This window comes from Lathamus discolor, chromosome 23, assembly GCF_037157495.1.
Source record: "Lathamus discolor isolate bLatDis1 chromosome 23, bLatDis1.hap1, whole genome shotgun sequence".
Classification (NCBI taxonomy): Eukaryota; Metazoa; Chordata; class Aves; order Psittaciformes; family Psittacidae; genus Lathamus; species Lathamus discolor.
The window spans coordinates 2838349-2862454 of record NC_088906.1 but is presented as its reverse complement, the minus strand read 5'-3'; the positions used below and the strand labels follow the sequence as shown (position 1 = coordinate 2862454).

General features: G+C 69.4%; 4 protein-coding genes across 11 annotated transcripts; 2 read left to right on the top strand and 2 right to left on the bottom strand.

Annotated features, from left to right (window-relative positions):
• The first annotated feature begins 1527 nt into the window (after positions 1 to 1527).
• Positions 1528 to 6571, top strand: NCKAP5L (NCK associated protein 5 like). The gene is given in 15 exon segments (XM_065659540.1): positions 1528 to 1676; positions 2056 to 2209; positions 2509 to 2577; positions 2683 to 2721; positions 2806 to 2925; positions 3001 to 3102; positions 3333 to 3618; positions 3621 to 3952; positions 3954 to 3994; positions 3996 to 5012; positions 5092 to 5245; positions 5328 to 5406; positions 5494 to 5781; positions 5909 to 6048; positions 6146 to 6571. Coding segments are annotated over 14 exon segments (2985 nt in total). The 5' UTR covers positions 1528 to 1676; positions 2056 to 2122; the 3' UTR covers positions 6377 to 6571.
• Positions 6572 to 6657: 86 nt separating this feature from the next.
• On the bottom strand, positions 6658 to 9287 carry TMBIM6 (transmembrane BAX inhibitor motif containing 6). Its single transcript, XM_065659541.1, has 10 exons — positions 9180 to 9287; positions 8519 to 8619; positions 8337 to 8445; positions 8121 to 8241; positions 7991 to 8039; positions 7817 to 7914; positions 7654 to 7733; positions 7423 to 7523; positions 7279 to 7351; positions 6658 to 7189 (listed from the first exon to the last, which is right to left on the bottom strand). The coding sequence occupies exons 1-10, from the start codon at positions 9243 to 9245 to the stop codon at positions 7166 to 7168; spliced, it is 822 nt and encodes a 273-aa protein (XP_065515613.1). The 5' UTR covers positions 9246 to 9287; the 3' UTR covers positions 6658 to 7165.
• A 293-nt stretch (positions 9288 to 9580) lies between these two features.
• Positions 9581 to 20128, top strand: FMNL3 (formin like 3). 8 transcript variants are annotated; one of them, XM_065659548.1, is made up of 27 exons: positions 9581 to 9799; positions 11754 to 11837; positions 11922 to 12002; positions 12099 to 12172; positions 13071 to 13154; positions 13498 to 13647; positions 14392 to 14500; positions 14589 to 14665; positions 14861 to 14954; positions 15094 to 15168; positions 15239 to 15349; positions 15426 to 15575; positions 15671 to 15772; positions 15845 to 16097; positions 16250 to 16318; positions 16433 to 16557; positions 16627 to 16829; positions 17268 to 17502; positions 17583 to 17651; positions 17733 to 17813; positions 17899 to 18028; positions 18108 to 18268; positions 18575 to 18676; positions 18763 to 18852; positions 18935 to 19046; positions 19135 to 19232; positions 19771 to 20128. In XM_065659548.1, exons 1-26 carry the CDS (start codon positions 9647 to 9649, stop codon positions 19224 to 19226), a joined length of 3066 nt encoding a protein of 1021 aa, XP_065515620.1. In that variant the 5' UTR covers positions 9581 to 9646; the 3' UTR covers positions 19227 to 19232; positions 19771 to 20128. The 8 variants fall into 8 exon arrangements, with proteins under 8 accessions (XP_065515620.1, XP_065515619.1, XP_065515622.1 ...); XM_065659547.1 differs by having other exon boundaries at positions 12096 to 12172; XM_065659550.1 differs by lacking the exon at positions 13498 to 13647 and having other exon boundaries at positions 12096 to 12172.
• A 1217-nt stretch (positions 20129 to 21345) lies between these two features.
• ATG101 (autophagy related 101) lies at positions 21346 to 23800 on the bottom strand. The gene is made up of 3 exons (XM_065659551.1): positions 23699 to 23800; positions 23267 to 23555; positions 21346 to 22126 (listed from the first exon to the last, which is right to left on the bottom strand). Exons 1-3 carry the CDS (start codon positions 23713 to 23715, stop codon positions 21722 to 21724), a joined length of 711 nt encoding a protein of 236 aa, XP_065515623.1. The 5' UTR covers positions 23716 to 23800; the 3' UTR covers positions 21346 to 21721.
• Between the last annotated feature and the right edge of the window lie 306 nt (positions 23801 to 24106).

Genomic DNA, 24106 nt, shown 5'->3' with positions numbered 1-24106 from the left:
CTCCGCCTGCTCGTCCTGCCCGTGTCCTGCGTGTCCCCAGTGCGTCCCCACTGTGCTCCTCCATCCCACACTGGTCCCCCCTGTCCCCACTGCATCCCCGTTGTCCCCAGTGTGCTCCTGCTGTCCCCAGGGCCCCCACTGCACCCCTGTTGTCCCAGTGTGCTCCTGCTGTCCCCAGTGTATCCTGGTTGTCCCCAGTGCATCCCAACTGTCCCCAGCGCATCCTGCTGTCCCTCGTATATTCTGGTTGTCCCCAGTGTCCCCACTGTATCCCTGCTGTCCTCAGAGTCCCCACTGCATCCCAATTGTCCCCACAACATCCTGCTGTCCCCAGTGCATCCTGGATGTCCCCAGCGTCCCCACTGCATCCCAACTGTCCCCTCTGCATCCCGGCTGTCCCCACTGCATCCCTGCTGTCCTCAGAGTCCCCACTCCATCCCAGTTGTCCCCACCACATCCTGCGGTCCCCACTGCATCCCAGTTGTCCCCACCACATCCTGCTGTCCCCAGTGCATCCCAGATGTCCTCGGTGTCCCCACTGCATCCCTGCTGTCCCCACTGCATCCCGGTTGTCCCCAGTGTCCCTGGGGCGTCCAATCTGTCCTCAACATGGCCCTGCTGCCCCAGGGCTGTATCTGCCTCATCCCGCCTGTCCCCGGGGTGTCCTTGCTGTCCCTGGCGCATCCCTCCTGTCCCCGGGCTGTCCCCAGCGCGTCCCGGAGCGCCCCAGCGGGGCTGCGGGCACTCGGGGCTGTCACCCCCATGTCCCCAGTGTGGGGCAGGCCAAAGCCACCCGTGTGGCCACAGCCCGGGCTCGGGGTGTCCCCGTGCTGGGGCAGGGACCGGCCGCAGCGTCCCTCTATGGGGACCCCCGGTTGTGCCCCCGCCCGGGGGGGGCCGGGCTGCTCTTCCCCTCCAGACGGAGCCTCACTTCCCCCCGTGACGCAGCCGGAGCCGCGGCCGCTTCCTGCGCCGGGGCAGCCGCGGGGCCCGCGGGCACCACCGGGACCCAACGGGGGGGCGGAACACGGGGACGGGACGAGGGAGGGGACCCGGTGCTGCCGCGCAGGGACCGGCGGCCCCCGGGGGGTGAGGCCGAGGTCACCCGGGCCAGGGGGCTGGGGTGACCGGATGGGGCTCGGTGCGGACCGGGGGAGCATCGCACAGGCTCCCCCGTGCCCGTGCCCCGAGCGGGGCCGGAGGCTCCGGTTGTTTCGCTGCTCTCGGGGCGTTGCTTGGGAAGAGGCGGCGGAGTTGGGGTGAGCCCCGACCCCGGCCCCGTTCGTTGGGGTGCGGGGTCCGTGCCTGGAGCCCCGGGGACACCCCGAGGGGTGCTCAGGCTCCAGGGGTCCCCGTCCAAAGCGTGCTCCAGGGGGGTCCCTCTCCATGGGGCGCCGTTTTCCCCCGGGGCTACCGGGTGCTTCCTCTCCCTCCGGTCCCCGCTGCCCCGGTCCCCCCCTCGCCGGTTCCTCGGGGCCGGCGCTGGCGGAGCCGCGCACCGGAGGCGGTGGCGGCCCCGGCTCCTCCCCGGTCGCGGCGGGAAGGCGGAGCCGGGGCCGCCGCCTCCCAACAATAGCGCGGCCGGGGCCGGGCCGGGATGGAGCCTCCGCTGCCGCCGGGACCGGCCCCGGGGCCGCGCTGAACGGGGTCGAGCGGCGCTGCCTGGAGCCGCGGGCGTGAGTGCGCAGGGCCGGTGCTGGGGGCCGGTGCTCGGGGCCGGTGCCTGTTCCGGGGCGAGCGGCACCGGCGGCGGGGGGAGCCCCGGTGGGAGCGGGTGTGCGGCACCGGAGGGGGGGGAGCATCTACACCCGGGGTCCTGTGCACCGGGTGCTGCGCGTTCCGGTGCCAGCTCCTGGGGGGGCTGCACATCCCGGTGCGCCGGGGCTGGTCCCTGTGCGGGCCCCGGGGCTGCTGCACATCCCCGTGTGCGGGGACCGGGCTGGTCCCAGCGCCCCTGCGCGCCCGGGAGGGCCTCCGGGTGCCGGTGGGGTCGGGGCTCAGTCCCGGGGCTCCCCAAGGCCCCGTCCCCGCCCTGAGCGCCGTTCTCCCGGGCAGGTGACGCCGCGGGGGAGCCCCGAGCGAGGACGCGGGGAGCCCGGCCCGTGTCCCCCCGCAGCCCGCGATGTCGGAGAGCGTGGCCGAGGCGCCGGGAGCCGGGAGCGAGACGGGCACCAGCCATGAGCTGCTGCAGCGGCTGCGGGAGCTGGAGGTGCGGAGGGGCCGGGACCCCCGGGAGCCGGTGCCCAGGCACCACGGTGCAGGGCAGCGCTTCCCTGCTGCCCGTGACACCCGTCCCAGCAGGCAGAGGAGGGTCCCCTCGGTGCCATGGGGGGGTCCCCGTTCACCGCCTGCCCTGGGCCTGGGCCTGGCAATGGCGCTGCCGTGGCTCAAGGATGGGGACACCAAGGACCCAGGGAAGGGGGACAGAGGAGGGGACCCCACGGACCCCAAAAGCGGGGTCTCAGGGGCTGGGGGGCACCCCCTGAGCTGTCCCCGCTCTGTCCGCAGGCAGAGAACTCAGCCCTGGCCCAGGCCAATGAGAACCAGCGGGAGACGTACGAGCGCTGCCTGGACGAGGTATCCCGGGGACATGCATGGGCCACGCGTGAGCACGCGTGAACACGCGTGTGCTGGGCACGGGGCTGCCTGGGCCCTCACCAGGTTCCCCCCTCTGCTCCCCAGGTCGCCAACCACGTGGTGCAGGCGCTGCTCAACCAGAAGGTGGGTGCCGGGGGGGGTGGGTCTGGGGGTGTCAGGGGACACGGGAGGCTCCTGGCTCATCCCTCCCCATCCTGCCCCATCCAGGACCTGCGGGAGGAGTGCATCAAGCTGAAGAAACGGGTCTTTGAGCTGGAGCGGCAGAACCAGGCGCTCAGTGACCTCTTCCAGCAGAAGCTGCAGCTCTCGGCCGGGTCCTTGCCCCAGGTAGGGCCGGGGCTGGGGGGGGGCACAGGGCAAAGCCTCCCCCCAATCCTAACCCGGTGCCACCCCTGTCTCCAGCTGCCGTCGGTGCCCCTGGAGGCCCCCAGCAGCCCTGAGCTGGGCTGTGCCGAGCAGCCACCCCCCCCGCTGCCCCCCGGGTGCTGCCTCCCGCTGCCAGAGGTGGGTACCAGGGTCTTTGACCCCCCCGTCCCGTTGTGCCCCCTCCCCAAGCTCCTGCTATTGCCTTGCCCAGAAGTGCGGTGCCCCCAGCCCATGGCACCCCCTTTTGGGCTCCGTGGTGTCCTCTCTGTCCCCTCTCCCTGGGTCCTTGGTGTCCCCGTCCTTGAGACGTGGCATCACCCTTTCCCCATCCCCAGCACGGGGGGGGTGACGGTGCCCGGCCCCCACAGGTGATGCCGCCGGTGCCGTCGGGCAGCCCCGGGCTCAGCCCCGCGCCCCTGGACGCCCTTTCCCCCTTCTTCAAGAAGAAAGCGCAGATCCTGGAGGTGCTGCGCAAGCTGGAGGAGTCGGACCCGCTGCTGGGCCCCCCCCCGCCCTCCCCCGGCTCCCCCGAGCCCTGCTCGGCCCCGGCCTGGGCCCTGTGCCCGCTGCGGGCGCCGGGGGCTGCCGGGGGCTGGCGGGTGGCCGAGGGCAGCCCCTGCTCGTCCCCGGACGAGCGCCTGGGGCTCAGCGCCTTGGCGAGCGGCTGCTGCGGGGGGACCCCGGCTGCTGCCGCCGCAATGGGGAAGCGCTCGGGGGCGGCCCCCGGCAGCGGCGCGGGGGGGAGCTCCCCGCGTCCTTCCTGGGGCTCTGCGCCCCGGGCGAGGAGAGCCCCGAGGGGGCCCCCAACGCGCTGCCCTCGCCCCCCAAGGTGCTGAAGCTGCCGCCCCCCCCCGCGGGGCTGCGCCTCAGCCCGCAGCTCGCTCAGGCCTCCAGGATCCCGTGCCGCAGCGGCAACCCCGAGCCCCCCCCCAGAGCCGCCTCCCCCGATGCCCCCCCCGAGCCCGGCTCCCCCGAGGCCCCCGTCCTCCCCCCCGGCCCGGCCCTACGAGGCGGCCGAGCAGGCCCCGGGCCCCGCGGCCGGCGGCGAGCGGGGCGGCAGCTTCGCCCCCCAGCACCCGCCGGGGCACGGGGGGCTCGGCCCCGTCCCGGCGCCCCGGCAAGAAGCCCCCCGAGCCCGGGTACCTCCCCTTCAAGGAGCGCCTGGCGGCGCTGGGCAAGCTGCGGGGAGCTGAGGGCCGGGAGCCCCCCGGCCCGGGCCGGCCCGAGCGGGGCCAAGGCGCTGAGCTGCGGCCCCCGTCCCGAGGGGGGGGTTTGGGGGGCAGCCTGAAGCACCCCGAGCCGGCGCACGCCGGGGAGCCCCTGGCGCGGTGCTACTCCTCCGGCTCCATGGGGGAGCCCGGCAAGGCGGGGGGCAAGGGGCGCCCCCCCGGCGGCAGGACCCCACCGCGGGCCCCCCCAGCGCCCCCCGCCAAAGCCCCCCGCAGCCCCCACGGCAGCCCCACGAAGCTGCCCACCAAGGCGGGCGCCGGCAAAGCCCCGCGGGGCGAGGAGCCGGCGGGAGCCAAAGCGGCTGCGGGGCCCCATAAAGCACCAGCGGCCCCCGAGCCCCCCGGTCCGGGCCCTCTGCCGGGCGCCGCCGCGCACTCGGCCATCGAGGAGAAGGTGATGAAGGGCATCGAGGAGAACGTGCTGCGGCTGCAGGGGCAGGAGCGGGCGCCGGCGGCCGAGGCCAAGGGGAAGGCGGCCGGGGGCTTGGCCAGCTGGTTCGGGCTGCGGCGGAGCAAGCTGCCGGCGCTGAGCCGCCGCGGGGACGGCGGCCGCGGGAGGGAGTGGGCCGGGACCCCGGCCCCGCTGCGCCGCGAGGTGAAACTGGCGGCGCGGAAGCTGGAGGCCGAGAGCCTCAACATCTCGAAGCTGATGGAGAAGGCCGAGGACCTGCGCAAGGCGCTGCGGGAGGAGCACGCGTTCCTGCAGGGGCTGGCGCTGGAGAAGGGGAGGCCCCGAGGGGCCCCCCGCGGCACCGGGCCCCTGCCGGTGCTGTACCAGGAGGTGACGGCAGAGACCTTCATGCAGCAGCTCCTGGACCGGTCAGTGCCCGCTGCGGGGCGGAGGGGCGGGGGGGGGGGGGTTGTCCGGGGTGCCCGCCCCACGCTGTGCGCTGCGCAGGGTGGACGGGAAGGACGCGCCCTACGAGAGCCGCCTGGAGCACAAGCGGGAGCTCTGCGACCTCCGGAGGGTCCCCCCCGACGCCAAAGACCCCCGGCTCTGCCGCCCGCCCCGCAACGGCATCGTGGGGCACCTGCGGGAGGCCCCCGACAAGGTGAGGACCCCCCCAACCCCAGCCCCGCACACCCCTTCCCCATCGCCCCCCGCAGCCGCTCACCCTCCGCACCCCCCCGTAGGTGCCGGATGTGGCGCTCCGGGACGAGCTGCCCTCGGATGAGAGCTTGTCCGAGTCGGGGACGTCGCAGCACTTCGCCGGTGAGGGGGCGCCGGGGGTGGGATAGGGAGGGAAGGGGGGCACCAGGATGGATCCTTCCCCCCCGGCATTGATTCCTCCCCTTGCAGCCTGTGGGTCACTGACGCGGACACTGGACAGCGGGATCGGGACCTTCCCCCCCCCTGACTATGGGGGGGTCCCCGCTAAGAGCACCCCAAAGCCGCGGGGCCGCCCAGAGCCGCTGCCCGCTGGGGCCGTACCGGGGCGGCCACCGGCCAGCACCAAGGTGCCGCGCAAGGCCCGGACGCTGGAGCGGGAGGTTCCGAGCGCCGAGGAGCTGCTGGTGCCCCCCAAACACCGGAGCACCCCGACCTGCCGCCCCCCGGGCCCCCCCGGCCACCGCACCGGGCCCCCAGGTCAGTGTCCCACGGGGGATGGCGGGGACAAGGTGTTATGGGGGGGGGGGGCTCAGCGCCCCATTGGGGGTCATGGGGAGGCCCTGCCGAGCTCTGACCCCCCCAGTTCCCTTGTTCCCCCCCCCAGACGCCGGTGCCGATGCCGGGAAGCCTCGGCGCGTCCAGCAGAGCAAGAACTGGACCTTCCCCAACGCCAAAGCCTGCGGCGCCGCCGACCCCTTCCTGTGCCCCGCGGCGGGGCTGGAGGGGCTCCACCGGCCCCCACTGGTAACGGGAGAAGTGGGGGGAACGCGGTGCGGTCGGTACCGATGGTTAGCGGTGGGGGGGGGCCATCACTGACCGCTCTGTTCCCCCCCCCCAACAGGCGCCCGCCTGCAGCCCCGCCGCGCACCGGGGGGCATCCCCGGAGGCGCCGCTGCCGCCCGCCCTCAGCGCCAGCAGCAGCCGCACCCCGAGCGCCTCGGACGTGGGGGACGAGGGCAGCACCGAGGCGGCGTCGCGGGACGGGGGCCGCGGCGCCCCGGGGCTGGAGCACTCGGAGTCGCTCAGTGACTCCCTCTATGACAGCCTCTCCTCCTGCGGCAGCCAGGGCTGAGCCCCCCCCGCTGCGCTCGCTCGTCTTCCACAGCCCCCCCAGTTCCTGCTCCCCGGTACCTGGGATGGGGGGGTCCCGGTGCCCCGTTACCCCCCCCCCATCACCCGGTTCTCTCCAATGGTGCTATCGCCGTGTACAGCCCCTGCCGCCGGGTTTTTAACTCAATAAAGATGCCCCTCTTTGTGCCCCCCCCCATTTATTTATATAGTCCTTGTGCAGCCACTGTCGTCTCTGCCCACGGGGTGGACGCAAGGACACAGGGATGGACACGGGGATGGGGCTGAGGGTTCCATTCTGAGCGTTTATTGAATCATCCCGGTGTACAAAGAGAGGCAGTGGCAGGACTGGGATCGCTCCGGTTCGGATCTCGCCGGCCCCGCCACTGCCTTCCCTTTGGATTTCTTGGCACTAAAGGAGAATCTGGCTACAGGCAGGTCCCGCCGGCCCCCCCACCCATCCCGGGTACCGTGGGGACACGGTGACTCTGGAAAGCTCCGGAACGTGTCAGCCATGGGATACGGGACCTGGGATAAGGGGGGGGGAGGTGGGAAAGGGGGGGATGGGGAGAGCCAAATTCCAGCAGGATCCACAAATTGGCCGGTTTCTAATCAAAGAAAAGCTTGAACAAGAGAAAAAACCCACAGAGGCGAAAGCTTCCGGCTGCTTCTCACGGCAGCAAAGCGCAACCCTGGAATGGACCAGAGGGAACGGGGATGGGTGGGATGGGGAGAGGGATGGGGATGGGACGGGGATGGGAGGGGGACGGCTCCACCTCAGCCTGGAGCCACTTCACTTCTTCTCCTTCTTCTTGTTCTGCGGGAGGAAAGGGGGTGGTTGGGCACTAGAGGGCTCCGAAGGGTGGGTTTGTTCCCCTGAGGCCATGCCCAGGCCCCATCACCTACCTCAGTCATGCCCAGGATCATGAGGAGCTCCCGGAAGATGTTGACAAAGTCAAGGAAGAGATCGACGCAGTGCCTATGGGATGGAGGGGGATAAGATCGGGGGGCCTGTCCCATCCCATCCCATCCCATGCCCCCAGCACCCACCAGATGTAATCCTTGTCCCCGCTCTCCGCCTTCTCAATGATGAGCTGCGTGTCAAAGAGCACGAAGCCACACATGATCATCAGTCCCAGGTAGAGGTTGGCCTGTGGGAGGGAGAGGGGACGTTAGATAGGGTTGGTGTCACCAGTGGGAGCTGATGTCCGTCCGTCCATCCATCCATCCATCCATCCATCCATCCCATGGGGGGCTCCTGGCAGACAGAAGGGACCTCACCGTGAAGAGCCAAGTGGATCCCATGAAGGCATTAACCAGGGAGGAGAGAAGCATCAGGGTGAGGCCGGAGAGCAGGAATCCTGCAGGGAGAAAGCAGGGAGTGAGGCCTGGCCCTGCCCCGCCATGGGGAGCCCCCAGCCCCGCGCCCCCCACTCCCTCTCACCTCCCAGGTAGAGGAAGCTGCGGCGCCGGGCGTACAGGGCACTCAGCGAGAAGCAGGTGAAGATGGTGGCGGTGCCCAGGAAGGCGGTGGGGATGATGCTGGGGGAGAGAGCAGGGGGTGAATGGGGCCTGGGGGGCACCAGGAGGGACCGGGAGCGGGGGGAGCTGCTCCTACCTGGGGTTGATGGAGATGCACATCTGGAGCAGAGGCCCCAGGTTGATGCCTGCAAGACAGAGGCGAGCGTCACCGGAGCCATTCGGGGCTCTCACCCCCGCGCCCTGGGGGGGTCCCCGGTGCCACCCACCAGTGAGGAAGGCGAAGCCCGTCAGCATCCCCAGCCTCTTGCGCTCCGTGTCGCGGCTGTGCGGGGTGGCCGTGAGCCACACCATGAGCCCCAGCGCACCCAGGCCCGTCAGGAGGCTCAGCTGTGGGGCGAGAGGCAGACGGGGACCCAGCATCGCACCATGCAGAGGGGGTGCAAGCCGGGGCCGGGGGCCAATGACGCCCCATAGGCACTCACCTGGAAGAGGTGGGTCACCGCATTGACGTAAGCCCCCACGGCTGCCACCAACATACAGAGGGCGAAGCTGGCGTAGACCCTCTTGAGATGCTCCTGGGTGGACGCCGAGCTGTGGGCAATGGAGGGGGGCAGTGAGGGGCTGTCAGGAGGGACCCCCCGACCCCCCCCCCCTCTTTACTCACATGTGGGAGAACTTGAAGAGCGCGTCCAAGTTGATGTTGCGGTCGAAGACGTTCATGGTGCCGGGCAGGGGGGGGCCGCCGGCCGCTGGGCTGGGATCAAGCTGCAGCAGGGGCGCTGGGTCAGGGGGACCCCACCGGAGCCCCCATAGGGATAAAGGAGCCCCGCGGGATGCCCCCGGAGCTGGCGCAAGCTCCGCGGGGCCTTGCGGGTGGCCCGGGGCGGGGGGCCGGGCCCCGCGGGAGCTGCCGGCAGCGGGGAAGCGGCTTTGAGCTGCTGCGAGCGCCCGCACCGGTGCCCCCGAGCGGCCTCCTCCGGCTCCGGTCCTGCCCCCCGACGGGGGGGGGGGTTGGAACCGGGGCAGCGCCCAGAGCCGGGGCCCTTTCGGTTTCGATGCCCCGATGCGGGGCAGGGACCCGCACCCGGAGCCCCACCCCGGTGCCCTCCTGGACCCGGAACCGCCGGGACCCGGCAGCGGCGCCTGGGGGGGGCGCAGGAGCGGCGGAGGCTGGGCCGGGCCCCCCGGTGAGGGCCATGGGGGGTCGGAGCCGTCGCCCCCCCCCCCCCCCGTGCGGCCCTTTCGGGGCGGGCGCTGCCCGGTGCCCCCCACCCCCCAGTCCCGTCGGGCCCCCCCCGCGCCGCCGCCGCCGCCGCCGCCCTCACCTGCGCGGCTCCGCGTCCGTGCCAGGCCTCGAACGGTCCCCACTGCGCCACGCCTCCGCCGCTCATTGGCCAGCGCGCCCCCAGGCCCGCCCACCGCTTCGTTCTATTGGCTAACAACCGCCCCCCGGGGTGAGGCGGGGCGAGCGTCGGCTTACGCTCATTGGCTGCCGGCCGCGCCCGAGAGACGCAGTTGGTCATACACTGCCTCCCCCGCACAGAAGCGCGACGCTCATTGGTCGGCGTAGCCGTCGCCGAGCCAATCGGTACCACCCCACTGGCTGCCGTTCCTCTTGAGCGCCCCCCGGTGGAGCCGCCGTTAGCCAGCCCGTCCCTGCGCGCCCCCTGGCGGCGCCGCCGCGCACCGGGCAGGGGCGGGGCCGGGCGGGGCGGGGCGGGGCCGGGAGGCGGCGGCGGCGGCCGGACGCGACGGGCAGAGCCCCCGCCGCCCCCCGGTGCCTGGGCCGGGGATGGGGAACGTGGAGAGCGCGGACGGGGAGGCGCTGCCCCGGGGACCGGGAGCGGCGGCGGCGGCGGCCCCGGCGGGGCCCGGGCTGCTGGCCCCGGGCAAGATGCCGATGCCGGAGCCCTGCGAGCTGGAGGAGCGCTTCGCCCTGGTGCTGGTGAGACCCCGATCCCCGCCGCGGCCCCGGGCGCCGGCTGCGTCCCTCAAGTTCCCGGTTCCCCCCGCCCCGTTCCCTGTTGCGCTTCCCCCGCGCTCCGCTCCCGGTCCCCGGGGCACCCCCTCCGGGTCCCGCCGCGCCCTCCCGGTCCGCCCCTACCCGCTGACCCCTCCCGGTGCGCCCGCCGGGGCTGAACCCCCCCCTCCGCCGCGCTCCCCTCCCGGCGTCCGGCTGCGGACGGGCACCGGCGCCTGGAAGGACCCGGGGGCGGGCGGGCAGCGCCGGTGCCGCAGGGGTGGGCAGCGGCTGCGGGCCGGGGGGAGCCCGGCCCGGGACATCCCCGGAGGGTGACGCCGCTCCCGGTGCCAGCGGGGGCGGCCTTCGGGACCCGGGGCTTTCTGCCGGGAAGGTCCCGTCGAGGCGGCGGACGGGGCTGGGTGCGGGTCCCTGCGCGGTCCCGGGGCCGCTGTCCCGGCCGGGGCGGTGGCCACCGCGCTGCGGTCACCGGCCAGGGCTGCGGTGCCACCCGGTAGCGGAGGCGTCTCTGTGGTGGCCCCGGCAGCGCCGCTGTCACGGTGGGCACCGCGTCCCCGGTGGCGGGTCCGCAGGGATGGGAGGCGGCGGCAGGGCCACCATGGCCGGGTGACACCGGGGGCTCCCGGTGGTGGCGGAAGCCGCGGCCGGGCAGGAAATACCGAGCGTGGTCCCATGGGGCTCTGGGAGCCGGAACCGGGGGGTACCGGGGAGTCACCGGCACCCCCGGTGCCAAGGGGACCCATTGCCAGTCCCCACGTCCCACGCGGGGCGGATGCGGGAGCCGGTCCCGGTGGGGCCGGTGGCGGGGGGGGCGCATCCTGCCGGGCGAGGCCGATGGCGGGGAGGGGAATCTGGCATTCTGGGGGCTGGCACAGGGGGACCCCGGTGCTGTCCTCTCCCTCCCCCGGTCCCGGTTGCTCCTCACGGGATTGGGCTGCAGCGCCGGTGACCGGGCACGATCCAGCCCCGGTGTCCCGGGATGGTCTCCTGAGGGGGGGGGGGGCCTCATTCAACCGAGGGGGGGTCCCCGGTGCGGGGGGGGCGGTGGCGGAGGAAGTGCCCGGCCGGGAGCGGCCCCGCTCCCACCACAAAGGCAGGAAGCGAGCGGCGGGAATGCCGGTGAGGGCGGCTGCGCTTCAAAGCCGCCCCCGGTGCCCCCGGCGGGGGCCCCTGCGCGTCCCCTCAGCCAGCCCCGGGGTGTCCCCGGGGGCCCCGTTTTACCGGTGCTCGCCGTGTGCCAATAGCGGGGCCCTTTGGGGACTGGGGCAGCGCTCCCGTAAGGGGGACCCCATGGTGGCGGTGCCGCTGCCACCCCCCTGGCGCTGTCCCCTGCCCGGGGGTGCCCGGCCTCGCCCAGGCGTTGTCCCGGTTTCCTGCTGCTCGCCAGGCCCGGACGTGGACCAGGAGGGATAATTTTAGCTGCCACGGAGCGGGTGGAGCGACGGCATCTCCCGGCTGCGGCGGTGACCGGATCCCGGTAACGGCACCTCCTGCCTCCGGGGTGGCATTGCCAGGACAGCGCTGTCCCGCACCCCCGTTTGCCGCCGGGGCATCCCGTTTGTGTCCTCGCTGGTCCAGGAGATGCCTCATGCCCCGGTCCCGGTCCCCGTCCCCGCCATGGAGATGCCCGGTGCCCCGGGCACCGGGGTCAGGGACCAGAGGCTGCGGTTCTGCGGCAAGGAAGCGGGAGCAGACAGGAAGGATGCGCGAGATTTGGTGCAGCCGTTGGCTGGCGCCTGGCCCTGTTGGCACTGCTGTCACCGTGTCACACTGCTGCCTGTGCCACTCTATCCCTGTGCCACACCATGGCCCCTGTGCCACACCGCTGTGTCATGTGCCTCCCAGTGCCAGGGTCCCTGGCTGTGTCCTCAGGGGGTGGCAGTGTCCCCAAGGAGTGACATCCCCCCTTTTGCCCCAGAGCTCCATGAACCTGCCCCCAGATAAAGCCCGGCTCCTGCGGCAGTACGACAACGAGAAGAAGTGGGACCTCATCTGCGACCAGGTTGGGGGCTATGGGGGGCCATGGCGGGTCCATGGGGGGCTATGGGGGGCTGTGGTGCCACCAACACCCCCGTGTCCTCTCCAGGAGCGGTTCCAGGTCAAGAGCCCCCCCCATGCCTACATCCAAAAGCTGCGCAGCTTCCTGGAGCCGGGCGTCACGAGGAAGGTGAGGGGCTGGAGGGGGGGGGGTGTGCTCCTGGGGGGGCTCAGGGGGCTGCAGGAGCCGGGGGGGCCCGGCTCAGCCTTGCTCTGCCCCCAGAAGTTCAGGAGGAGGGTGCAGGAGTCCACCAAGGTCCTGCGTGAGCTGGAGATCAGCCTGAGGACGAACCACATCGGGTGAGTGCGGGGTCCTGGGCGGGGGGGGGCTGCGTGGCCCCGGCCCGGCCGCGCCGCAGCTGCAGGGGAAGCCGGAGGCGCTGCAGGAACTGCTCCGGTTCCTGCCCCGGCCGTGCCGCGGGACCCGCGCTGCCGGCGCAGGTTGCGGGAGCGGATGCTGCGGGCGGGTGCCGCCGGTGCCGCCCCGTGTGGAAGCTCCTGCGGGCACCGGGAGGGGGGGGGGGGGGGGGGTGGTTCCGTTACCGGGGGGGTGCGCGGGGCCGCTCGTGCACGTGCGGGGTCTGAGCCCCGCCACCGGCCCCAGCGCGGCCGCGAATTTCGGCTCTTCCCCAACCGCGGCCCGAAAATAGAAGCAGCCGGAGACAGGAAACGCGCTGGGGCGAGGGGCTGGCGCCGGCAGGAAAGGGGCGGCCCCCAGGAGCACACCCCCCCCCCCCCCCCCAGCTCCAGCCGCTGCCTGACTCACGGGCTGCAGGCAGGGAGCAGGCAGGGCGCAGGCAGGCGTGGGGTCCCCTGAGGCCGTGCGTTCACTCGCAGCACCCCTGGGTGCAGCCTCTCCCTGTGCACGCAGACCCGCTCCCCATGTGCCCATCCCGTGCATCCCAACACCGTTCCAAGGGCACCCCATGCCCCCCATCCCACCCCGGGGTGCTCTCCCCCCTAGCACCCAGCTCAGCTTCCCGCGGGCCCGAGCCCTCCCTGCCCTGCAGCCAACAGATAAAGCTGCGCCGGGGGTGGAGCCGCCGATAGCAGAGGGGGCTGCAACGGCTGCTGAGCCCCGGGGCACCCCCTCAGCTCCCCCCTGTGCTGGGTTCCCTATGGTGGTGATGGGGGGATCACAGCGGGAGTAGGGGCGTCCCCAGCTCCAGCGGGCTCTGATGGGTGCTCGGTGCTGTAGGTGGGTGCGTGAGTTCCTCAATGATGAGAACAAGGGGCTGGATGTGCTGGTGAACTACCTGTCCTTCGCCCAGTGCGCTGTCATGTGAGTGAGGGGCTGGGGAGGGGTGTGGGGGGTGGGATGCTGGGGGTGCCCCATGGCAATTTCCTCCTATCAGCCTCTGATCAGCAGCATGGGGTCTGGAGGGACACGAGATGCTCATCCCTATCCTGCCCCCCCGGTTTGGGGGTTCTGGGGCCCTCCTTGCGCCTCTCCCTGCTCCACTGCCGCCACCCGCTTCAGCGCTTGCTGTGGTGGCTGCTGCTGCTCCATGCTGAAGCCGTGTGCTCCATCCCTGTGTGCTCCATCCCCGTGTGCTCCATCCCCGTGTGCCCCCTTCCCCGTGTGCTCCATCCCCGTGTGTTCCCGTCCGTTCCCCGTGTGCCAGGTTGGATTTTGAGGGGCTGGAAGGTGAGGATGGCGCGCTGGAGAAGCTGCGTGCTTGGAGCAGGTCCATCGAGGATCTGCAGCCCCCCAGCGCTCTGCCCGTGCCCTTCGGCAGCAGCATCGCCCGCTCCGCTCGCCAGAGCGCCCTACGGTACGTACCCACCGCGGCCGGTGGGTCCCGCCAGTGCCACGCTCTGCCAAGGTGTGTGCCCTGTGCCATGCACCAGCCCGCCCTGTGCCATACACCATCCTGCACTGGTGTGTGCCCTGTGCCATGCACCATCCTCCACTGGTGTTTGCTCTGTGCCATGCATCATGCTCCACTGGTGTGTGTTCTGTGCCATGCACCATCCTGCACTGGTGTATGCCCTGTGCCATGCATCCTCCTGCCATGGTGTGTGCCCTGTGCCATACAACACCATCCTGCTGTGGTGTGTGCCTTGTGCCATGCACCATCCTGCCTTGTGTCATACACTATCCTGCCATGGTGCGTGCCCTGTGCCATGCACCGCCATCCTGCCCTGTGCCACACATTGCCCATGGTGCACCCTTTACCTTGCCTGTGCCGTGCCCGGTGCCATCCGTGCCACATCCTGCGTGTGCCGCTGCCGTCCCTGTGCCGCTGCCTCCGCTCGCCCCAGCTCTGGCTCTGCCCGGGGTAACTCGCCCCGTCTCTGCTTCCAGGCCCGGGCCCCCCTGTCCCCTCTGGCTCTGCTCTCTCTCTCTCTCTGCCGGTAAGTACCGGCTACCGGCGCCGCCCTCCGGCCCTCTTGCCCTCCGGTTGCTTCTCTCTGCCTCTCCCCCTCCCAAAGCCGCGCAGTCCCCGCCATGGTGCCACGGGTCCGGTGCAGCCCCGCTGGCAGGGTCCCGCTCACCGGCACCGTGTCCCCCCCAGCTACGGGACGCTGCCAAGCCGCAGGGCGCTGAAGAACTCGCGCCTGGTGAGCCAGAAGGACGATGTCCACCTCTGCATCATGTGCCTCCGGGCCATCATGAACTACCAGGTACCAGGGGAGGGGACACGTGCACCTCTGGTGCCACCATTACCACTGTGCCGGTGCCGCTAACACCATCCCTGCTCCGTCCCCACAGTACGGCTTCAACCTGGTCATGTCCCATCCCCATGCTGTTAATGAGATCGCTCTGAGCCTCAATAACAAAAACCCGAGGTAAGGGGGGGTCTAGCAATGGGGGCGTCCCTGGTGCCAGTGTGATGGTGATAGTGTGGTGGTGATGATGGTGATGGTGATAGTGTGGTGGTGATGATGGTGATGGTGATAGTGTGGTGGTGATGATGGTGATGGTGATAGTGTGGTGGTGATGGGGGTGATGATGGTGATGGTGATGGTGTGGCTCTGCTCCAGGATGAAGGCGCTGGTGCTGGAGCTGTTGGCAGCTGTCTGCTTGGTGAGGGGTGGCCATGAGATCATCTTGGCTGCCTTCGACAACTTCAAGGAGGTACCAGAAGTGGGACCAGGCTGGGATGAGGGCACCGGGAGCATCAGGCTGGGATTAAGGACCAGGATCTGGGGGATGGGGGTCCGGTGGCTGGGGTGGGGAGAGCTCCACGTTCACCCCATACCTGCTGCCTGCTCAGGTCTGCAAGGAGAAGCACCGCTTCGAGCGGCTGATGGACTACTTCCGCAACGAGGACAGCAGCATCGACTTCATGGTGGGACATGGGTCTGTGGGATGGGAAGGGATGCTGGGGGGAGCTCCGGTGACACCAGCCCTGCCTGCAGGTCGCCTGCATGCAGTTCATCAACATCGTGGTGCACTCGGTGGAGGACATGAACTTCCGCGTCCACCTCCAGTACGAGTTCACCAAGCTGGGGCTGGAGGAGTTCCTGCAGGTATGGGGGAACAAGGGGGCCGGAGGGGGATCCCTGATGGACCCCCCCATCCCTGACGCTGCCCCGATGCCCGCAGAAGTCGAGGCACACGGAGAGCGAGAAGCTGCAGGTACAGATCCAAGCGTACCTGGACAACGTCTTTGACGTGGGGGGGCTGCTGGAGGACGCCGAGACCAAGAACGTGGCGCTGGAGAAGGTGGAGGAGCTGGAGGAGCATCTCTCCCATGTACGTGAGCACAGGGACACGGGTCCTGGCTGTGGTGACACTGGAGGGGGGGGGGGGGTCCCGATGCTGGTGTCACATCCGTGCCCCCCCACCAGCTAACGGAGAAGCTGCTGGACCTGGAGAATGAGAACATGATGCGGGTGGCGGAGCTGGAGAAGCAGCTGCTGCAGCGGGAGAAGGAGCTGGAGGTGGTCAAGGTGAGGGGGGGGTCCATGGTGTTGGGGGGGGGGGACCGGCCGCCCCCCGGTGCTGACCCCCTCCCTGCGCAGGAGACCTACGAGCACACGAGCCACCAAGTGCGCACCCTGCGGCGCCTGATCCAGGAGAAGGACGAAGCGTTCCGGCGGCGCTACGGCTCCGAGCCGCCCCCGGTGCCGGGCGCCGAGGCCCCGGCCCAGCCCCCGGCCCAGCCCGAGCCCCCCGGAGACACCCCGAGGGTCCCCGTCCTGCCCCCCGCAGAGCCCGCGCCTCCCCCGCCACCGCCGGCGCCCCCCCTGCCGCCCCCCGCCCCCCCGCTGCCCGGTGAGTCCATGGGGAGAGCCCAAACCGGGCGCCCGGGGTCGCAGCATCGGGACGGAGCCTCCAGACGGGGGTGTCCCTGGTGCCGGGCGACTCCTGAGGATGGAGGTACCCAAAACAGGGGGACGAGGCCTGACCCTCTCCTCTCTTCGCAGGCAAGTGCCCCCCAGCGCCGCCGCTGCCCGGTGCTTCACCCTCCATCGCGCTCACTGTGGGGCTCTCGGGTATGTGGGGTCTCAGGGTGCCCGGCTTGCAATGGCCAAGCAAGGGGTGGCACAGGGGATGGATGGCGCAGGGGGGCACAAGGGGGGGCTGAGCCGGCTCCTGCCCTGCTGCAGCCATCCGCATCAAGAAGCCCATCAAAACCAAGTTCCGGCTGCCCGTCTTCAACTGGACGGCGCTGAAGCCCAACCAGATCAGCGGGACCGTGTTCAGCGAGCTGGATGATGAACGGGTGCTGGAGGTGAGCCGGGACCCCCCCGAGCAGTGCCACCACTGCTGCCCCCTCTGAGCCCCCTCCTCGCCCCACCAGGACCTGGACCTGGAGCGCTTCGAGGAGCTGTTCAAGACCAAGGCGCAGGGGCCGGCGCTCGACCTGGTGTGTGCCAAGAGCAAGGGAGCGCAGAAGGCGGCGAGCAAAGTGACGCTGCTGGAGGCCAACCGTGCCAAGAACTTGGCCATCACCCTGCGCAAGGCCGGCCGCAGCGCCGAGGAGATCTGCAGGGCCATCCACACGTGCGTGGGGGGGCAGCAGGGCAAGGGGGGATGGATGGGGTGCAGTGGGGATGGTTGGGATGCAGGGGGATGGTTGGGATGCAGGGGGATGGTTGGGATGCAGGGGGATGGTTGGGATGCAGTGGGGATGGTTGAGGTGCAGGGGGGTGGTTGGGATGCAGGGGGATGGTTGGGATGCAGGGGAATGGTTGGGGTGCAGGGGGATGGTTGGGATGCAGTGGGGATGGTTGGGGTGCAGGGGGATCTTTGGGATGCAGGGGGATGGTTGGGATGCAGGGGAATGGTTGGGGTGCAAGGGGATGGTTGGGGTGCAAGGGGATGGTTGGGGTGCAAGGGGATGGTTGGGGTGCAGGGGGATCTTTGGGATGCAGGGGGATGGTTGGGGTGCAGTGGCTCTGGTTGGGTGCAATGGCTCCGATCGGGGTGCACTGGGCGCAGGTTTGACCTGGCGACGCTGCCGGTGGACTTTGTGGAGTGCCTGATGCGGTTCCTGCCCACGGAGGCGGAGGCGAAGGCGCTGCGGCAGTACGAGCGCGAGCGGAAGCCGCTGGAGGAGCTGGCGGACGAGGACCGCTTCATGCTGCACTTCAGCAAGGTGGAGCGGCTGCCGCAGCGCATGGCCATCATGGCCTTCCTCGGCAACTTCGCCGACAACCTCCAGATGCTCACACCGGTACGAGCCGGGGACGGGGGCTTTGAGCCCATGGGTGCACCCAAAGGGACTCCACTGACCCCACTCCCGTCCCCCTGCAGCAGCTCAATGCCATCATCGCGGCCTCAGCCTCTGTGAAGTCGTCCCAGAAGCTCAAGCACATGTTGGAGGTGGGTTGGATTCTGCCCTTCATCCTCCCTGTCCCATGTCCTGCTCCTCGCTGACCCCCTTTTCCTGCTGGATCCTTGCAGATCATCCTGGCACTGGGCAACTACATGAACAGCAGCAAGCGCGGCGCTGTCTACGGCTTCAAGCTGCAGAGCCTGGACCTGGTGGGCAGTGCTGGGATTCCCCCATCCTCGAGCGGGCATCGCGGGGATCCCCAGCTCTGAGCCCCCATCCCGAATCCTCTGGCAGCTCCTGGACACCAAATCGACGGACAGGAAGATGACGCTGCTGCACTTCATCGCGCTGACGGTGCGGGAGAAGTACCCGGAGCTGGCGACCTTCTGGCAGGAGCTGCACTTTGTGGAGAAGGCGGCTGCAGGTACCCCCCATCCTGCACCCCAAACCCCCCCCCGAGCACCCCCTGTGCGTGCCCTGAGCCTGGCCCCGTGTCCCCGCAGTGTCCCTGGAGAACGTGCTGCTGGACGTGAAGGAGCTGGGCCGGGGCATGGAGCTGCTGCGGCGCGAGTGCGGGCTGCACGAGCACAGCGTCCTGCGCGGCTTCCTGGCCAGCAGCGAGGGCAAACTGGAGCGGCTGCAGAGGGATGCGCGCACAGCCGAGGTGAGGCCTCCTGCGCCCCTTGTGCCCCCCTTGTGCTCCCCTTGTGCTCCCCTTGAGCTCCCCTTGTGCCCCCCTTGTGCGCCCCTTGTGCTCCTCTTGTGCTCTCCTTGTGTGCCCCTTGTGCCCCCCTTGTGCTCTCCTTGTGCCCCCCTTGTGCTCCCCTTGTGCCCCCCTTGTGCTCCCCTTGTGCACCCTTTGTGCTCTCCTTGTGCGCCCCTTGTGCCCCCCTTGTGCTCCCCTTGCGCACCCCTTGCGCACCCCTTGCGCACCCCTCATGTGCCAGCGCTGTCCCCATCCCCGCTCCAGGACGCCTACAACACTGTGGTGCGGTATTTCGGCGAGAGCCCCAAGACCACCCCCCCGTCCGTCTTCTTCCCAGTCTTTGTTCGCTTCATCCGCTCCTATAAGGTGAGGCTGGGCCGGGAGGTGACACTGGGTGGGTGGGTGGGTGCACAGGGAAGGGGATGTCTCCATCACCCCCCCTCGCTCCGCAGGATGCGGAGCAGGAGAATGAGACGCGGAAGAAGCAGGAGGAGGTGATGCGGGAGAAGCTGCTGGCGCAGGAGGCCAAGAAGCAGGAGAAGGTGAGTGCGGGGGGACACACACACAAAGGGGACCCCCCCCATCCCGTGCACCCCCTAACCTGTGCCCCCACCCCCCCCACAGCGCAACAAGTGGCAGCAGCAGGAGCTGATCGCGGAGCTGCGGCGGCGCCAGGCCAAGGATCATCGCCCGGTCTACGAGGGCAAAGACGGCACCATCGAGGACATCATCACCGGTACGGCCCCCGCCGCCCCCGGCCCGGCCCCCCGCGGCTTCGCCGCTGCCCGGGGCTGACGTGGCCGTGTGCCCCCCCTGCCCTGCAGCACTGAAGAGCGTCCCCTTCACCGCCCGCACGGCCAAGCGCGGGTCCCGCTTCTTCTGCGACCCGGCGCACCACGACGAGTCCAACTGTTAGCGCCAGGTACCGCGGCACGCCGAGACCCCGGTACTGCCGAGCCCCCCGGTACCGCTGAGCCCCCCGGTACTGCCAAGGCCCCCGGTACCGCCGAGTCCCTCGGTACCACCGAGCCCCCCGGTACCGCTGAGCTCCCCAGCCCCGCATGCTCCCTCCTGCATGCCCCCCACCCCCGGCATGCTGTCACCCCGGGGTGCCCCTCGGGTCCTGGTACAGGATCCCAGTGCAATGTGGAGGTTCTGGCACAAAGCCTTGGAGCTGGATCCTGGTGCAAGGGGGGATTTGCGGCATGGGGGCTCTGATGCAGATCAGGGTCCTGGTGCAATGCTCGATTCCAGTGCAACACTGGATCCCAGTGCTATGCCGGATCCCAGCACAGGATCCCGGTGCTATATGGGTTCCTGGTGCAGGATCCCGGTGCTATCCTGGATCGTGGTGCTATACCGGATCCCAGCACAGATTCGCAGGGCTACACTGGATCCCGGTCCTACACTGGATGCCAGCCAGGTGCCTCAGCCCCTGACATGGCCCCTTCCCCTCTCAGCCCGCAGGTGGACCCGGCTGTAGCTGTGGCAGGGCCTGGACCCCAGCACCGGACGCGCGGGGGCACTACCTGGACCCACCCCCCGGCTGCGTTGGGGCCCAGCTGACCCCTGAGGGTGCCCCCACCCCATTGGGGTTCTCCCCTGCAACTCCCCATAGGGACCACGGGGCACCCCCCCCGCGCTCGTCACTTTGACCACAGATGTGAACACTAATTGCCAAAGAAAAGGGACCAAAGCCAGGCTGGGGGGGGGGGAGTGGCAGGAGATGCCCCCCCCCCCGCCCCAGACCCCCCCCAAATCCAGTCCCCCCCTCCAGTGACTTTTTGTACATGTGAAATATATGGAGACTTTTACATGGCTGCTGCCCACAGTTGGGAAGCATCCCCGTGTTGGGAATCCTGTATCCTGGGGAGGGGGGGCACATACATGTGGGGAAGATATCCTTAAATAGCGGGGTGCTATCAAATATAGGGGATTGAAGGGAGGGGAGAAGCCCCCCCCATCACCAATCTCACTCAAGGTGGTCCCAGTGCACCCAGTGCTGGCAGCTGGGGGGAACTGGGGACAGTTTAGGGCTGGGGGGGGCTTTGGGAGCAAAGGGGAAAGGGGATAGAAGGACAGGATATGGCCCGAGCATCACTGGGGCCAAAGGATGCAGCTCCAGCATCTCCACCGTTGGGATACAAGGACCTGGGAAGGGCAGGATGCGATCCCGGATCCGCCCCCCCAGCACAGTGGAGCAGATGCAGCCCCCAGGGCAGGGCCCAGCCCAAGGATTAACCCTGACAACAGGGAATAAAAGTTTCCCTTAATCCCCCCCAGGGGATTACCAGCACTGCCGCACCCAGGGCCACATCCGGACCCGGCCCAGGACCCTTCTAATCCATGAGTACAAGTCCCCAGCGCCGTCCTGCTTCATCTGTGGTGCTGTGGGTGAAGCTGCTGTGGTCTCTCCATCCATCCCTGCATCCCTGTGTCCATCCATGGGGCTCAGAGGGGTCCGTGTGTCCATCCATGGGGTCAGACGGGTCCCTGTGTCCATCCATGGGTCTCAGCGGGGTCCCTGTGTCCATCCATGGGGTCAGACGGGTCCCTCTGTGCCCTCGGGAACCCCCTCATGGGACGGGCACCGCTCGCCCTGGGCCGGGGGGGCTGCCAGGGGCTCGGCTCGCAGCAGCAGGTTACAGCCGAGGAAGAGGAGGGCCAAGGCGATGGTGACACCGAGCACCAGGACAAGGGCGATCTGAGCAGCCTCGGCCACCCCCCGGGCGCTGGTCTGGGCCAATGTGGAGTTCAGCATCTCCTCCTCCTCCTCTTCCTCCTGGGAGCAGAGTGGTGGCAGTGACAGACGGGGAGGGTTTAAGTGATGTCAGGGACTGTCTTCATCACCCGCGGGGCCCCCCCGCAGAGCCCAGCACCAGGGGGAAGGAAGCGGCTTTGACCCCCCCTTGGTGATGCAGGAACTGTCCCATCCCTTGGGTGCACCCGGGGGGGGTCTCCTCTACCTGGGGACAGGATGGGGATGGGGGGGAGCTGGCGGATCCCATCGACTGCCAGGACAGGAGCAGACTCCATAGGAAAGGAGAAACACTTTATTGTTGCCCCCGCGGGGGCAGCAGCTCGTCCCTGGGGGTGCCACCACAGGGGACAGACAGGGACAGGGCTGGCTGTGCCGCACAGGGAGGGCTGGAGAGCAGGCACGGGCAGGGCTGGCCGGGGTTTGGATGCCATCCCAGCTCCCACTGAGGACCCAGCAGCCCTCAGCCAAACTGGGAGCTGCGGAGCCGGTTCTCCAGGCCGGGCAAGTGCCCCGTGGTGCAAAACAAACAAGCAGCAACCCCCAATTAAGGCCAGGCCAAGTCCAGCTCCTGGCAGAGGCTTTCTGGAGGTGGAGAGGAGGGATCCGAGGTCCTAAAGAGCCAGGGGCAGGCGAACCTGCCTTGGTGGCACCTACAGGGCCAGAGTGTCCTTGATGAGGCGGCGCATGGTGGTGGTGACCGAGGTGCCCAGCGTGTCCGTGATCTGGTAGGAGATCTTGTAGAGGTAGGGCTGCACGTCCTTCAGGCTGGTGTCGAAGACGTTGTCCACCTCCGACTGGGTGGGCATCTTGGGCAGGTACTCGTGGCGGTTCATCACCTCCACGATGTTGATGATCTTCTCGCAGAGCTTCTCACCCACCTTCTCGCGGCAGATCTGCCGCTCCTGCTCGTTGGCCAGGTTCACCACGTTCACCTTGATGGTCCACAGCTCCCAGGGGATGCACTCGTCCGAGAAGGGCCAACGCGACTTCTTCTTCTGGTAGAACTCCAGGGAAATCTGCCCCATCCCATCGCTGCCCGAGCTGCGCAGCGCATCCTACAGGGACAGCACAGGGCCCTGCTTAGGAGGGGACAAGGAAGGCCCTTCCCATTGCAGACCCAGCCCCAAGCTCCTGCTTTGCCCCCATGGAACCCCCTTTACCTGAGCTCCTGCTTTGTCCCCATGGGACCCCCTTTACCTGAGCTCCTGCTTTGTCCCCATGGGACCCCCTTTACCTGAGCTCCTGCTTTGTCCCCATGGGACCCCCTTTACCTGAGCTCCTGCTTTATCCCCATGGGACCCCCTTTACCTGAACTCCTGCTTTATCCCCATGGGACCCCCTTTACCTGAGCTCCTGCTTTATCCCCATGGGACCCCCTTTACCTGAGCTCCTGCTTTATCCCCATGGGACCCCCTTTACCTGAGCTCCTGCTTTGCCCCCATGGAACCCCCTTTACCTGAGCTCCTGCTTTGTCCTCATGGGACCCCCTTTACCTGAGCTCCTGCTTTGTCCCCATGGAACCCCCTTTACCTGAGCTCCTGCTTTATCCCCATGGAACCCCCTTTACCTGAGCTCCTGCTTTGCCCCCATGGAACCCCCTTTACCTGAGCTCCTGCTTTATCCCCATGGGAACCCCTTTACCTGAGCTCCTGCTTTATCCCCATGGAACCCCCTTTACCTGAGCTCCTGCTTTGCCCCCATGGAACCCCCTTTACCTGAGCTCCTGCTTTGTCCTCATGGGACCCCCTTTACCTGAGCTCCTGCTTTGTCCCCATGGGACCCCCTTTACCTGAGCTCCTGCTTTGTCCCCATGGAACCCCCTTTACCTGGGCTCCTGCTTTGTCCTCATGGAACCCCCTTTACCTGGGCTCCTGCTTTATCCCCATGGAACCCCCTTTACCTGAGCTCCTGCTTTGCCCCCATGGAACCCCCTTTACCTGAGCTCCTGCTTTGTCCCCATGGAACCCCCTTTACCTGAGCTCCTGCTTTGCCCCCATGGAACCCCCTTTACCTGAGCTCCTGCTTTATCCCCATGGGACCCCCTTTACCTGAGCTCCTGCTTTGCCCCCATGGAACCCCCTTTACCTGAGCTCCTGCTTTGTCCCCATGGAACCCCCTTTACCTGAGCTCCTGCTTTGTCCCCATGGAACCCCCTTTACCTGGGCTCCTGCTTTGTCCCCGCGGGCCCCCCTTACCTTGAACTCCCCCACCGCCTTGCGCAGGGCCCGGTCCAGCTCCTCGGAGGAGACCCGGACGTAGGCGAAGTCGATGAAGTCGCAGTCCACGTCCTGCGTGCCCACGGTGCCGATGGAGTAGGTGCCCTCCTTCTTGTAGTGGAACTTGCCGGTGCTGCGGTGCAGCAGGACCGTGTGCAGCACGGCCAGCACCGCCTCCTCCACCTGCCGGGCCTCCACCGACACCTCCAGCACCTCGGCGCGGCAGTTCATGGCGGGGCCGGCTCGGGGGGGGCCACAGCACCGGGTCCTGCGGGCCAGCAGAGCCTCGTCGTGCCCGGTACCCGCCCCCGGTACCCGCCCCCGGTACCCGCCCCCGGGGTCCCCCCCACCCCGCTCGGGCCCGGTTCCCCTCGGCCTCGCCCGGGGCCCCGGCCCCAACCCCGCACTCACCGCCCGGGCCCGACCATCTGACCGCAGAGAGGAGGGAAGTGGAGCAGCCCATCTGCGATGGGGAGGGGGAGAACACGCCATCGACCAAAGTGTCAGCGCACCCAGCAGTAGGAGCCGTGTTTCCTCGCTCTACACCTCCAGTTGCTAACTCTGTGCTTCTCGGTGGCGTTTCCCGGCGCGGTGCGGCCCCAGAGGCGGAATCGCTGTCCCCGTTCCCCGGCTCCCCCTCTCCGCTGCTTCCCGCTTGGTTCGTCCCGGGAAGATGCGCCACAGAGCTGGGCCTACCACGGCGCAGAGCGGCACACGTCCTCACAGCGCCCCCTGGGCTGGAGGAGGGACTGCAGCGGAGCTGTGACCCCCACATGACCCCCGGTGACCCCCCCCCCCCCGGGATGGGGACAGGGACAC